Source organism: Bombina bombina, chromosome 6 (genome assembly GCF_027579735.1).
Source record: "Bombina bombina isolate aBomBom1 chromosome 6, aBomBom1.pri, whole genome shotgun sequence".
In the NCBI taxonomy this organism is placed as follows: Eukaryota; Metazoa; Chordata; class Amphibia; order Anura; family Bombinatoridae; genus Bombina; species Bombina bombina.
The window spans coordinates 1,145,080,751-1,145,096,316 of NC_069504.1; the positions used below are offsets into that span (position 1 = coordinate 1,145,080,751).

Below are 15,566 nucleotides of genomic sequence, written 5' to 3' on the forward strand. Positions count from 1 at the left end.
TCAGTATCTGTACATATTCTGTATAGTAGTGTCTATTACATGCAGTTATATGACAATTAGTGTATACTGTATATTTATATCAGTATCTGTACATATTCTGTATAGTAGTGTCTATTACATGCAGTTATATGTAATTAGTGTATACTGTATATTTATATCAGTATCTGTACATATTCTGTATAGTAGTGTCTGTTACATGCAGTTATATGACAATTAGTGTATACAGTATATTTATATCAGTATCTGTACATATTCTGTATAGTAGTGTCTATTACATGCAGTTATATGACAATTAGTGTATACTGTATATTTATATCAGTGTCTGTACATATTCTGTATAGTAGTGACTATTACATGCAGTTATATGACAATTAGTGTATACTGTATATTTATATCAGTATCTGTACATATTCTGTATCGTAGTGTCTATTACATGCAGTTATATGTAATTAGTGTACTGTATATTTATATCAGTATCTGTACATATTCTGTATAGTAGTGTGTATTACATGCAGTTATATGTAATTAGTGTATACTGTATATTTATATCAGTATCTGTACATATTCTGTATAGTAGTGTCTATTACATGCAGTTATATGACAATTAGTGTATACTGTTTATTTATATCAGTATCTGTACATATTCTGTATAGTAGTGTCTATTACATGCAGTTATATGACAATTAGTGTATACTGTATATTTATATCAGTATCTGTACATATTCTGTATAGTAGTGTCTATTACATGCAGTTATATGTAATTAGTGTATACTGTATATTTATATCAGTATCTGTACATATTCTGTATAGTAGTGTCTATTACATACAGTTATATGACAAATAGTGTATACTGTATATTTATATCAGTATCTGTACATATTCTGTATAGTAGTGTCTATTACATGCAGTTATATGACAATTAGTGTATACTGTATATTTATATCAGTATCTGTACATATTCTGTATAGTAGTGTCTATTACATGCAGTTATATGACAATTAGTGTATACTGTATATTTATATCAGTATCTGTACATATTCTGTATAGTAGTGTCTGTTACATGCAGTTATATGACAATTAGTGTATACTGTATATTTATATCAGTATCTGTACATATTCTGTATAGTAGTGCCTATTACATGCAGTTATATGACAATTAGAGTATACTGTATATTTATATCAGTATCTGTACATATTCTGTATAGTAGTGTCTATTACATGCAGTTATATGTAATTATTGTATACTGTATATTTATATCAGTATCTGTATATATTCTGTATAGTAGTGTCTATTACATGCAGTTATATGACAATTAGTGTATACTGTATATTTATATCAGTACTGTACATATTCTGTATAGTAGTGTCTGTTACATGCAGTTATATGACAATAAGTGTATACTGTATATTTATATCAGTATCTGTACATATTCTGTATAGTAGTGTCTGTTACATGCAGTTATATGACAATTAGTGTATACTGTATATTTATATCAGTAGCTGTACATATTCTGTATAGTAGTGTCTATTACATGTAGTTATATGACAATTAGTGTATACTGTATATTTATATCAGTATCTGTACATATTCTGTATAGTAGTGTCTATTACATGCAGTTATATGACAATTAGTGTATACTGTATATTTATATCAGTATCTGTACATATTCTGTATAGTACTGTCTATTACATGCAGTTATATGACAATTAGTGTATACTGTATATTTATATCAGTACTGTACATATTCTGTATAGTAGTGTCTATTACATGCAGTTATATGACAATTAGTGTATACTGTATATTTATATCAGTACTGTACATATTCTGTATAGTAGTGTCTATTACATGCAGTTATATGACAATTAGTGTATACTGTATATTTATATCAGTATCTGTACATATTCTGTATAGTAGTGTCTATTACATGCAGTTATATAACAATTAGTGTATACTGTATATTTATATCAGTATATGTACATATTCTGTACAGTAGTGTCTATTACATGCAGTTATGACAATTAGTGTATACTGTATATTTATATCAGTATCTGTACATATTCTGTATAGTAGTGTCTATTACATGCAGTTATATGACAATTAGTGTATACTGTATATTTATATCAGTATCTGTACATAATCTGTATAGTAGTGTCTATTACATGCAGTTACATGACAATTAGTGTATACTGTATATTTATATCAGTGTCTGTACATATTCTGTATAGTAGTGTCTATTACATGCAGTTATATGACAATTAGTGTATACTGTATATTTATATCAGTATCTGTACATATTCTGTATAGTAGTGTCTATTACATGCAGTTATATGTAATTAGTGTATACTGTATATTTATATCAGTATCTGTACATATTATGTATAGTAGTATCTATTACATGCAGTTATATGACAATTAGTGTATACTGTATATTTATATCAGTATCTGTACATATTATGTATAGTAGTGTCTATTACATGCAGTTATATGACAATTAGTGTATACTGTATATTTATATCAGTGTCTGTACATATTCTGTATAGTAGTGTCTATTACATGCAGTTATATGACAATTACTGTATACTGTATATTTATATCAGTATCTGTACATATTATGTATAGTAGCGTCTATTACATGCAGTTATATGACAATTAGTGTATACTGTATATTTATATCAGTATCTGTACATATTTTGTATAGTAGTGTCTATTACATGCAGTTATATGACAATTAGTATATACTGTATATTTATATCAGTATCTGTACATAATCTGTATAGTAGTGTCTATTACATGCAGTTATGACAATTAGTGTATACTGTATATTTATATCAGTATCTGTACATATTCTGTATAGTAGTGTCTATTACATGCAGTTATATGACAATTAGTATATACTGTATATTTATATCAGTATCTGTACATAATCTGTATAGTAGTGTCTATTACATGCAGTTATATGACAATTAGTGTATACTGTATATTTATATCAGTATCTGTACATATTCTGTATAGTAGTGTCTATTACATGCAGTTATATGACAATTAGTGTATACTGTATATTTATATCAGTATCTGTACATATTCTGTATAGTAGTGTCTGTTACATGCAGTTATATGACAATTAGTGTATACTGTATATTTATATCAGTAGTTGTACATATTCTGTATAGTAGTGTCTGTTACATGCAGTTATATGACAATTAGTGTATACTGTATATTTATATCAGTGTCTGTACATATTCTGTATAGTAGTGTCTGTTACATGCAGTTATATAACAATTAGTGTATACTGTATATTTATATCAGTATCTGTACATATTCTGTATAGTAGTGTATATTACATGCAGTTATATGTAATTAGTGTATACTGTATATTTATATCAGTGTCTGTACATATTCTGTATAGTAGTGTCTATTACATGCAGTTATATGTAATTAGTGTATACTGTATATTTATATCAGTATCTGTACATATTCTGTATAGTAGTGTCTGTTACATGCAGTTATATGACAATTAGTGTATACTGTATATTTATATCAGTATCTGTACATATTCTGTATAGTAGTGTATATTACATGCAGTTATATGACAATTAGTATATACTGTATATTTATATCAGTATCTGTACATATTCTGTATAGTAGTGTCTATTACATGCAGTTATATGTAATTAGTGTATACTGTATATTTATATCAGTATCTGTACATATTCTGTATAGTAGTGTCTATTACATGCAGTTATATGACAATTAGTGTATACTGTATATTTATATCAGTATCTGTACATATTCTGTATAGTAGTGTCTATTACATGCAGTTATATGACAATTAGTGTATACTGTATATTTATATCAGTATCTGTACATATTCTGTATAGTAGTGTCTATTACATACAGTTATATGACAATTAGTGTATACTGTATATTTATATCAGTATCTGTACATATTCTGTATAGTAGTGTCTATTACATGCAGTTATATGTAATTAGTGTATACTGTATATTTATATCAGTATCTGTACATATTCTGTATAGTAGTGTCTATTACATGCAGTTATATGACAATTAGTATATATTGTATATTTATATCAGTATCTGTACATATTCTGTATAGTAGTGTCTATTACATGCAGTTATATGACAATTAGTATATACTGTATATTTATATCAGTATCTGTACATATTCTGTATAGTAGTGTCTGTTACATGCAGTTATATGTAATTAGTGTATACTGTATATTTATATCAGTATCTGTACATATTCTGTATAGTAGTGTCTATTGCATGCAGTTATATGACAATTAGTGTATACTGTATATTTATATCAGTATCTGTACATATTCTGTATAGTAGTGTCTGTTACATGCAGTTATATGACAATTAGTGTATACTGTATATTTATATCAGTATCTGTACATATTCTGTATAGTAGTGTCTATTACATACAGTTATATGACAATTAGTGTATACTGTATATTTATATCAGTATCTGTACATATTCTGTATAGTAGTGTCTATTGCATGCAGTTATATGACAATTAGTGTATACTGTATATTTATATCAGTATCTGTACATATTCTGTATAGTAGTGTCTGTTACATGCAGTTATATGACAATTAGTGTATACTGTATATTTATATCAGTATCTGTACATATTCTGTATAGTAGTGTCTGTTACATGCAGTTATATGACAATTAGTGTATACTGTATATTTATATCAGTATCTGTACATATTCTGTATAGTAGTGTCTATTACATGCAGCTATATGACAATTAGTGTATACTGTATATTTATATCAGTATCTGTACATATTCTGTATAGTAGTGTCTGTTACATGCAGTTATATGACAATTAGTGTATACTGTATATTTATATCAGTATCTGTACATATTCTGTATAGTAGTGTCTATTACATGCAGTTATATGACAATTAGTGTATACAGTATATTTATATCAGTATCTGTACATATTCTGTATAGTAGTGTCTATTACATGCAGTTATATGACAATTACTATATACTGTATATTTATATCAGTATCTGTACATATTCTGTATAGTAGTGTCTATTACATGCAGTTATATGTAATTAGTGTATACTGTATATTTATATCAGTATCTGTACATATTCTGTATAGTAGTGTCTATTACATGCAGTTATATGACAATTAGTGTATTCTGTATATTTATATCATTATCTGTACATATTCTGTATAGTAGTGTCTGTTACATGCAGTTATATGACAATTAGTGTATAATGTATATTTATATCAGTATCTGTACATATTCTGTATAGTAGTGTCTATTACATGCAGTTATATGACAATTAGTGTATACTGTATATTTATATCATTATCTGTACATATTCTGTATAGTAGTGTCTGTTACATGCAGTTATATGACAATTAGTGTATACTGTATATTTATATCAGTATCTGTACATATTCTGTATAGTAGTGTCTATTACATGCAGTTATATGACAATTAGTGTATACTGTATATTTATATCAGTATCTGTACATATTCTGTATAGTAGTGTCTATTACATGCAGTTATATGACAATTAGTATATACTGTATATTTATATCAGTATATGTACATATTCTGTATAGTAGTGTCTATTACATGCAGTTATATGACAATTAGTGTATACTGTATATTTATATCAGTATCTGTACATATTCTGTATAGTAGTGTCTATTACATGCAGTTATATGACAATTAGTGTATACTGTATATGTATATCAGTATCTGTACATATTCTGTATAGTAGTGTCTATTACATGCAGTTATATGACAATTAGTATATACTGTATATTTATATCAGTATATGTACATATTCTGTATAGTAGTGTCTATTACATGCAGTTATATGTAATTAGTGTATACTGTATATTTATATCAGTATCTGTACATATTCTGTATAGTAGTGTCTATTACATGCAGTTTTATGATAATTAGTGTATACTGTATATTTATATCAGTATCTGTACATATTCTGTATAGTAGTGTCTGTTACATGCAGTTATATGACAATTAGTGTATACTGTATATTTATATCAGTGTCTGTGCATATTATTCTGTATAGTAGTGTCTGTTACATGCAGTTATATGACAGTTAGTGTATACTGTATATTTATATCAGTATCTGTACATATTCTGTATAGTAGTGTATATTACATGCAGTTATATGACAATTAGTGTATACTGTATATTTATATCAGTATCTGTACATATTCTGTATAGTAGTGTCATTTACATGCAGTTATATGACAAATAGTGTATACTGTATATTTATATCAGTATCTGTACATATTCTGTATAGTAGTGTCTATTACATGCAGTTATATGTAATTAGTGTATACTGTATATTTATATCAGTATCTGTACATATTCTGTATAGTAGTGTCTATTACATGCAGTTATATGACAATTAGTGTATACTGTATATTTATATCAGTATCTGTACATATTCTGTATAGTAGTGTATATTACATGCAGTTATATGACAATTAGTATATACTGTATATTTATATCAGTATCTGTACATATTCTGTATAGTAGTGTCTATTACATGCAGTTATATGACAATTAGTGTATACTGTATATTTATATCAGTATCTGTACATATTCTGTATAGTAGTGTCTGTTACATGCAGTTATATGACAATTAGTGTATACTGTATATTTATATCAGCAGCTGTACATATTCTGTATAGTAGTGTCTATTACATACAGTTATATGACAATTAGTGTATAATGTATATTTATATCAGTATCTGTACATATTCTGTATAGTAGTGTATTACATGCAGTTATATGACAATTAGTATATACTGTATATTTATATCAGTATCTGTACATATTCTGTATAGTAGTGTCTATTACATGCAGTTATATAACAATTAGTGTATACTGTATATTTATATCAGTACATATTCTGTATAGTAGTGTCTGTTACATGCAGTTATATGACAATTAGTATATACTGTATATTTATATCAGTATATGTACATATTCTGTATAGTAGTGTCTATTACATGCAGTTATATGACAATTAGTATATACTGTATATTTATATCAGTATATGTACATATTCTGTATAGTAGTGTCTATTACATGCAGTTATATTATAATTAGTGTATACTGTATATTTATATCAGTATCTGTACATATTCTGTATAGTAGTGTCTGTTACATGCAGTTATATGACAATTAGTATATACTGTATATTTATATCAGTATATGTACATATTCTGTATAGTAGTGTCTATTACATGCAGTTATATGACAATTAGTATATACTGTATATTTATATCAGTATCTGTACATAGTCTGTATAGTAGTGTCTATTACATGCAGTTATATGACAATTAGTGTATACTGTATATTTATATCAGTATCTGTACATATTCTGTATAGTAGTGTCTATTACATGCAGTTATATGACAATTAGTGTATACTGTATATTTATATCAGTATCTGTACATATTCTGTATAGTAGTGTCTATTACATGCAGTTATATGACAATTAGTGTATACTGTATATTTATATCAGTATCTGTACATATTCTGTATAGTAGTGTCTATTACATGCAGTTATATGACAATTAGTGTATACTGTATATTTATATCAGTATCTGTACATATTCTGTATAGTAGTGTCTATTACATGCAGTTATATGACAATTAGTGTATACTGTATATTTATATCAGTATCTGTACATATTCTGTATAGTAGTGTCTATTACATGCAGTTATATGACAATTAGTGTATACTGCATATTTATATCAGTATCTGTACATATTCTGTATAGTAGTGTCTATTACATGCAGTTATATGACAATTAGTGTATACTGTATATTTATATCAGTATCTGTACATATGCTGTATAGTAGTGTCTATTACATGCAGTTATATAACAATTAGTGTATGCTGTATATTTATATCAGTATCTGTGCATATTCTGTATAGTAGTGTCTATTACATGCAGTTATATGACAATTAGTGTGTACTGTATATTTATATCAGTATCTGTACATATTCTGTATAGTAGTGTCTATTACATGCAGTTATATGACAATTAGTGTATACAGTATATTTATATCAGTATCTGTACATATTCTGTATAGTAGTGTCTATTACATGCAGTTATATGTAATTAGTGTATACTGTATATTTATATCAGTATCTGTACATATTCTGTATAGTAGTGTCTATTACATGCAGTTATATGACAATTAGTGTATACTGTATATTTATATCAGTATCTGTACATATTCTGTATAGTAGTGTCTATTACATGCAGTTATATGACAATTAGTGTATACTGTATATTTATATCAGTATCTGTACATATTCTGTATAGTAGTGTCTGTTACATGCAGTTATATGACTATTGGTGTATACTGTCCCTTTAAGCTCATTAAGCCCCATAAATGAGCTAAAAACCGCCCATAGGGGGCGCTAATAGTGTTTGCTAATAGCCTGATGAAATGACTGATTTAGTAGCCGAGAAAAGCATTGCATAAAGGGGGACACATCTGTGTGCTTCCTGGCATACACTACTTTGTTTTTATTGATTTTTATTGTTATTTTAACTAGCGGCGCAAGTACGCCTGATTAATACAGCATAATACAACTGGCTATCCGGCAAGGATCTTCAAGTTATCAGGAGTTGGTGAGCTGGTACACCTTAAAAAGGGACACTGAACCCAATTTTTATATCTTTTGTGATTCAGATAGAACAGCAATTTTAAGCAACTTTCTAATTTACTCCTATTATTAATTTCTCTTCGTTCTCTTGCTATCTTTATTTGAAAAAGGCATCTAAGTTTTTTTTTTGTTAAGTTCACTGGACAGCACTTTTTTATTGGTGGATGAATTTATCCACCCTTCAGCAAGAACAACCCAGGTTGTTCACTAAAAATGGGCCGGCATCTAAAATTACATTCTTGCATTTCAAATAAAGATACCAAGAGAATGAAGAAAATTTAATAGGAGTAAAATAGAAAGTTGCTTAAAATTTCATGCTCCATCTGAATTCCGAAGGAAAAAAAATTTGGTTTCAGTGTTTCTTTAAGATACCAGCTTGCTTCCATAAGCACAAAAGGGTGCTTCCCCAAATGTGAGTATCCTAATATACGTGTGCAATATACAGCTTGGAAAAAGACAGTCTGATACGCACATGAGGTGCCCCTGTTTGATCAATATTTTAGGACTAGATCAGTCTCAAAATAAAAACTGCCTGGATGTCCATCATGTCACTTCCCCACTAAAAGCTTCAACTTCTAGTTCACCGTTTATCAATAGAACCACATCAGCCCCGCGGCACCTCACATCTGCTTTCTCGCAGCCCTGCTGTACCTCACATCTGCTTTCCCGCAGCCCTGCTGTACCTCACATCTGCTTTCCCACAGCCCTGCTGTACCTCACATCTGCTTTCCCGCAGCGCTGCTGTACCTCACATCTGCTTTCCCGCAGCCCTGCTGTACCTCATCTGAGGCAAATGTAGTGGATATAACTAAATTATTTAGGTCAATGAAATGGATGGATAAGACATGGGAGCATGAACAATAGAGCATTACTAATCGTGCATTCATCACACATAGAATGGAAGTTGCCAAGCAAACCTCTCCCTTTCTACCAGCCACCTCTTGATTACATCCAGAACTCAAATACACAGGTGCTTTTTATACAGAGATGTAACTCACCCCACCATGCTGGCCATCCACATGAATGGAACGAATGTGCTCGGCAAGGTCAGGACTGGAGCTGAAGCACATCTGGCACTGATCCCAGCTGCAGTTGTAGGAGACACTTTTGGTAGATGAACCAGCAATTCCATGTCCATTCATCATTGAAGGAGTAGAGCGGCCGCTGGAGATTATGCTGTCTACATCCATAAGAGTGCTGCTTATGCTTCAAAGTGAAAAGGAAAAGTTATTTTCGACAGCTCTTTACGATACTGGTTACTACAGATTCTACCAATACCCCCGGGGAAAAAAACTAATTGTTTGCTATTCCAGAGAACTTGCACCAAATAATGAACCCCTTAGCAGTACATCACAGAGCATGTCTCACCCTTTAGGGCTTTGAAATCTGGACAGTAACAATTTGTGTGCATATATACATAGAGCTTTTTTGTAACAAAGAATATAATAAAAAGATGCGGGTACTCATTGACTAATATTGTGCTCGCTACCTCCCTAGAGGGCTCAGGACGCGACGCTACCTCCCTAGAGGGCTCAGGACGCGACGCTACCTCCCTAGAGGGCTCAGGACGCGACCCTACCTCCCTAGAGGGCTCAGGACGCGACGCTACCTCCCTAGAGGGCTCAGGACGCGACGCTACCTCCCTAGAGGGCTCAGGACGCGACGCTACCTCCCTAGAGGGCTCAGGACGCGACGCTACCTCCCTAGAGGGCTCAGGATGTGACTGTACATTTTAACTATAGGTCTCAGGATGTTACATAATAAAGTTTGTGATTTTATGTAGTGAGATGGTCTGGACCTTTTTTTGGATTTGTAGTAGTGGCTGACCAAACTTTGTTCAAAGGGCTCTACATACCATTTTCAGGCATACACAGGCTCTAGCATCCCGGAAGTTGCAAGAGCAGAATATCTCATGGGAGAAGGGGCTCCAATCCTCTAAACATGCCAAGAAAACATGTATTATGATATATACACTGCATTATAAAAGGGGATCAGTTGTCTATAAGGCTACACTGTGATCGAGGAATTGGAGCTCGCTAATATGGAGATGGATATATAAATCGAATGCTGATATTGTCAGTGTACTTATGCTTACGTGGAACATTGTTTAGTATGGAATTGTCAGGATTAATGTAGAATAGGAGCCCAGTAGAGTATTTGCTAGCACGACCACTAGACAACACAGAAGTGCCTGGGTAAAAAGGCAAATCCAAAAGCGAGGTCAGGGCAGGTGTCCTGTAATTTTCTCCTACTGCGTTACGTTTCCCTACCTACTGCCACGCCTACAAAAAAAATTGCAAAGGCAGTTGTGCATGCATGCGCTCACTGCCTACAATAAACTTGTAAATATACTACAGAGCACACATGCTCATTGCCACAGTCGGCAAATATTACATAACTGGTACCTCAATAATTTTGGCACTAGCTGGGGCAATTTAAATAACAGTTGCAAAAAAAAGGCTTCATATTAATGAAAAAATGTTCAATTATTTAATCAAACAAATCCATATTTTGCAACTGTTATTTAGATGTCACCAGCTAGTGCCAAAATTAATCAAACAAAACCGTACAATAAATTTGAATATGAACCATTTTTGCCACCGTTATTTAAATTGCCCCGTGACACTATGAACTACCAGTGTTTGCAGGACACAGTTTCCTGCCAACTGCGGGACTGACAGCTCTCTCCCGGGGATTTGTTTGATTCATTTTGGCATTAACTGGGGACATATAAATAACAGTGGCTGTCACGGATATCAGACGGCTAAGGCTACCCCCCACCCCCCTACAACCTCACCCCTGTTTCTCAGTGGTTTTGGGCTCCTCAGAGCAACCACCATCTCTGGAAGCTGTTTGTTTGCTTTGTGTTGGCTTGTTTTTGTGTACAGAGAAAAGTTGGTGTATGACCAGGAAAACCCTCCTAGGCTGGCCGGGCTCCTGGAACTCCCGGTCGGCTGCCTTACAAAGGACACCCGCCTAACCCCTCTCAGGCTGGCCAGGCTCCTGGAACTCCCGGTCGGCCACAGGACAGCAGAACACCCGCTAACTTTAACCCAGGTCGCTCCAGCAACCATGTGCCCCAAAGCTCTGCTCTTTTGGGGATTAGTAGCCCCTGGGGAGTACAAGGGGTGGCGGAATTGCCGGAGGGGAGCTCCTTTTGGAACTGGGGGTTTGGACACCCCTAACCCCATAACTTCAACGGACTGTAACTCCGGTCCCCAGTAACTAATCATGCTGATTTTTGGACTGTGGCATCTGGGGAACAAGAGCTTTAAGCACCCTGGAAGTTCCGCCGCTCCGCTGGGATCACGCGAAACCGCCACCCCTATGTATTGGGATTATGTGAGACTGTGGCTCCTATGGAGGTGCCGGGCTGTCTAGAGGGGCGGGAAAATAGTGGGATTGTCCAGGGTCTTATCAAGATGAGCTGACTGTATAAAAGGAGTGTGTGTTTTCAATAAAAGCAGTTCCTGTTAAACCTGAATGCTAGGCTGTCTAGTTATTTGGGTTTGCTCCAGCTACAATCACTTTTCCTAGGCTACATAGCAGCCTGTTCCAGGCAGAGGAAGGACACTCTGACAGAGCTACCTAGTCTGGTAGCTGGAGTCTGCCACAGGGTGGGACCGTGAGTACTGGTGCTGTTGAGCATCAGGGGTGGCTACAGGCTGTGGTAACTTGCCAGCTACATAGCTGCAATCGGCAGGGAGGAAGCAGGAACCGTTTGGTGGAGCTACCCAGTGGGGTAGCCGGGGGTATCCGTCACAGTGGCAAAATACGGATTCATTTGATTTTTCATTAATATGAAGCCTTTTTTTGCCACTGTTATTTAAATTGCCCCAGCTAGTGCCAAAATTATGGACGTACCAGTTCTTTAATATTTGCCGACTGCGGCAATGAGTGGATGGGTGCTCTGTAGTATATTTACAAGTTTATTGTAGGTGGGTTCTGTAATATTTTCCGACTGCGGCAGTGAGCGCTTGCGTGTACAACTGCCTTTGCAAATTTTTTGTAGGCGTTGCCGTAGGGAAACGTAACGCAGTAGGAGAATATTATAGAACACAGGCAGCAAAGGTTCCACACAGGAAATAGCAAGAAGGCAGATTTATAAAAAAATAGGTCCTTGGGAGAACACTGCTATAACCATGTGTAAATAAGTGGAACAGTACAAGGATCACCACCTGCCTGATTTACTTTCCACCCGGCTAAAATTTTACACAATATTAAGCTAAAATTAGGTCATTTGTTGAACAAATTATCATATCAGTTTATACCAAGTTATGCAAATATGTGCTTTGGATAGCTAAAGGGCCAGCAAATACTTTAGATTTGCATAAACACATAAGACAATACTCCAAATGAGAAGATTTTTTTCTGAAAAACTTCAGTTATGTCTATTTCCACTCCCACTGCATCATGTGACAGCTATCAGCCAATCACAAATGCATATACGTATATTCTGTGAAATCTTGCACATGCTCAGTAGGAGATGGTGACTAAAAAGTGTAATATATAAAGCCTAAGCCCATTTTGTTAATGGAAGAAAACTGGAAAGTTGTTTAAATTGCTCTATCTGAATCATAGAGTACATGTCGCTACTCAAAGGCAGTTGTGCATGTTGTCCAAATGCTGTACGCCTACTACATGTCGCTACTCAAAGGCAGTTGTGCATGTTGTCCAAATGCTGTACGCCTACTACATGTCGCTACTCAAAGGCAGTTGTGCATGTTGTCCAAATGCTGTACGCCTACTACATGCCGCTACTTATATTCCAAATGCTGTACGCCTACTACATGCCGCTACTTATATTCCAAATGCTGTACGCCTACTACATGCCGCTACTTATCATATTCCAAATGCTGTACGCCTACTACATGCCGCTACTTATCATATTCCAAATGCTGTACACCTACTTCATGCCGCTACTTATCATATTCCAAATGCTGTACGCCTACTACATGCCGCCACTCATATTCCAAATGCTGTACGCTTACTACATGCCGCTACTTATATTCCAAATGCTGTACGCCTACTACATGCCGCTACTTATATTCCAAATGCTGTACGCCTACTACATGCCGCTACTTATATTCCAAATGCTGTACGCCTACTACATGCCGCTACTTATATTCCAAATACATACATACTAACTAATGAATGGAATAAGCATAAGACTATCCTACATACTAATGCCTGGGATAAGCATAAGGCTATCTTACGTACTAATGCCTGAGATAAACATAAGGCTATCCTACGTACTAATTAAAGGGACAGTATACACTCATTTTCATATAACTGCATGTAAAAGACACTACTATAAAGAATAAGATGCACAGATACTTATATAAAAATCCAGTATAAAACATAATTTATGCTTACCTGATAAATTTATTTCTCTTGTAGTGTGTTCAGTCCACGGGTCATCCATTACTTATGGGATATATTCTCCTTCCCAACAGGAAGTTGCAAGAGGATCACCCACAGCAGAGCTGCTATATAGCTCCTCCCCTCACATGTCATATCCAGTCATTCGACCGAAACCAGACGAGAAAGGAGAAACCATAGGGTGCAGTGGTGACTGGAGTTTAATTAAAATTTAGGTCTGCCTTAAAAAGACAGGACGGGCCGTGGACTGAACACACTACAAGAGAAATAAATTTATCAGGTAAGCATAAATTATGTTTTCTCTTGTTAAGTGTGTTCAGTCCACGGGTCATCCATTACTTATGGGATACCAATACCAAAGCTAAAGTACACGGATGAAGGGAGGGACAAGGCAGGAACATTAAACAGAAGGAACCACTGCCTGTAGACCCTCTCTCGCAAAACCAGCCTCCGAAGAAGCAAAAGTGTCAAATTTGTAAAATTTGGAAAAAGTATGAAGTGAAGACCAAGTTACAGCCTTGCAAATCTGTTCAACAGAGGCCTCATTCTTAAAAGCCCAGGTGGAAGCCACAGCTCTAGTGGAATGAGCTGTAATTCTTTCAGGAGGCTGCTGTCCAGCAGTCTCATAGGCTAAACGTATTATGCTACGAAGCCAAAAAGAGAGAAAGGTAGCCGAAGCCTTTTGACCTCTCCTCTGTCCAGAGTAAACGACAAACAGAGAAGAAGTTTGTCGAAAATCTTTAGTTGCCTGTAAGTAGAACTTCAGGGCACGGACCACGTCTAGATTATGCAAAAGACGTTCCTTCTTTGAAGAAGGATTAGGACATAATGATGGAACAACAATCTCTTGATTGATATTCCTGTTAGAAACAACCTTAGGTAAAAACCCAGGTTTAGTACGCAGTACTACCTTGTCTGAATGAAAGATCAGATAAGGAGAATCACAATGTAAGGCAGATAACTCAGACTCTTCGAGCCGAGGAAATAGCCATCAAAAACAGAACTTTCCAAGATAAAAGCTAAATATCAATGGAATGAAGGGGTTCAAACGGAACACCCTGAAGAACTTTAAGAACCAAGTTTAAGCTCCACGGAGGAGCAACAGCTTTAAACACAGGCTTAATCCTAGCCAAAGCCTGACAAAAAGCCTGGACGTCTGGATTCTCTGCCAGACGCTTGTGTAAAAGAATAGACAGAGCAGAAATCTGTCCCTTTAGTGAACTAGCGGATAAGCCCTTTTCTAAACCCTCTTGTAGAAAAGACAATATCCTAGGAATCCTAACCTTACTCCATGTGTAACTCTTGGATTCACACCAATATAATTATTTACGCCATATCTTGTGGTAAATTTTTCTGGTAACAGGTTTCCGAGCCTGTATTAATGTATCAATAACCGAATCCGAAAACCCACGCTTTGATAGAATCAAGCGTTCAATTTCCAAGCAGTCATCCTCAGAGAAATTAGG

At 34.1% G+C, this 15,566-nt stretch overlaps 1 protein-coding gene across 3 annotated transcripts in view; it reads right to left on the reverse strand.

Moving 5' to 3' along the window:
• Positions 1 to 15,566, reverse strand: part of AEBP2 (AE binding protein 2) — a 181,203-nt gene that overhangs the window by 127,057 nt on the left and 38,580 nt on the right. For all 3 annotated transcript variants that reach the window (XM_053719120.1, XM_053719119.1, XM_053719121.1), the window contains exon 2: positions 9,717 to 9,924. In XM_053719120.1, the coding sequence (XP_053575095.1) occupies positions 9,717 to 9,924 (208 nt within the window). The remainder of the gene's footprint in view (positions 1 to 9,716; positions 9,925 to 15,566) is intronic.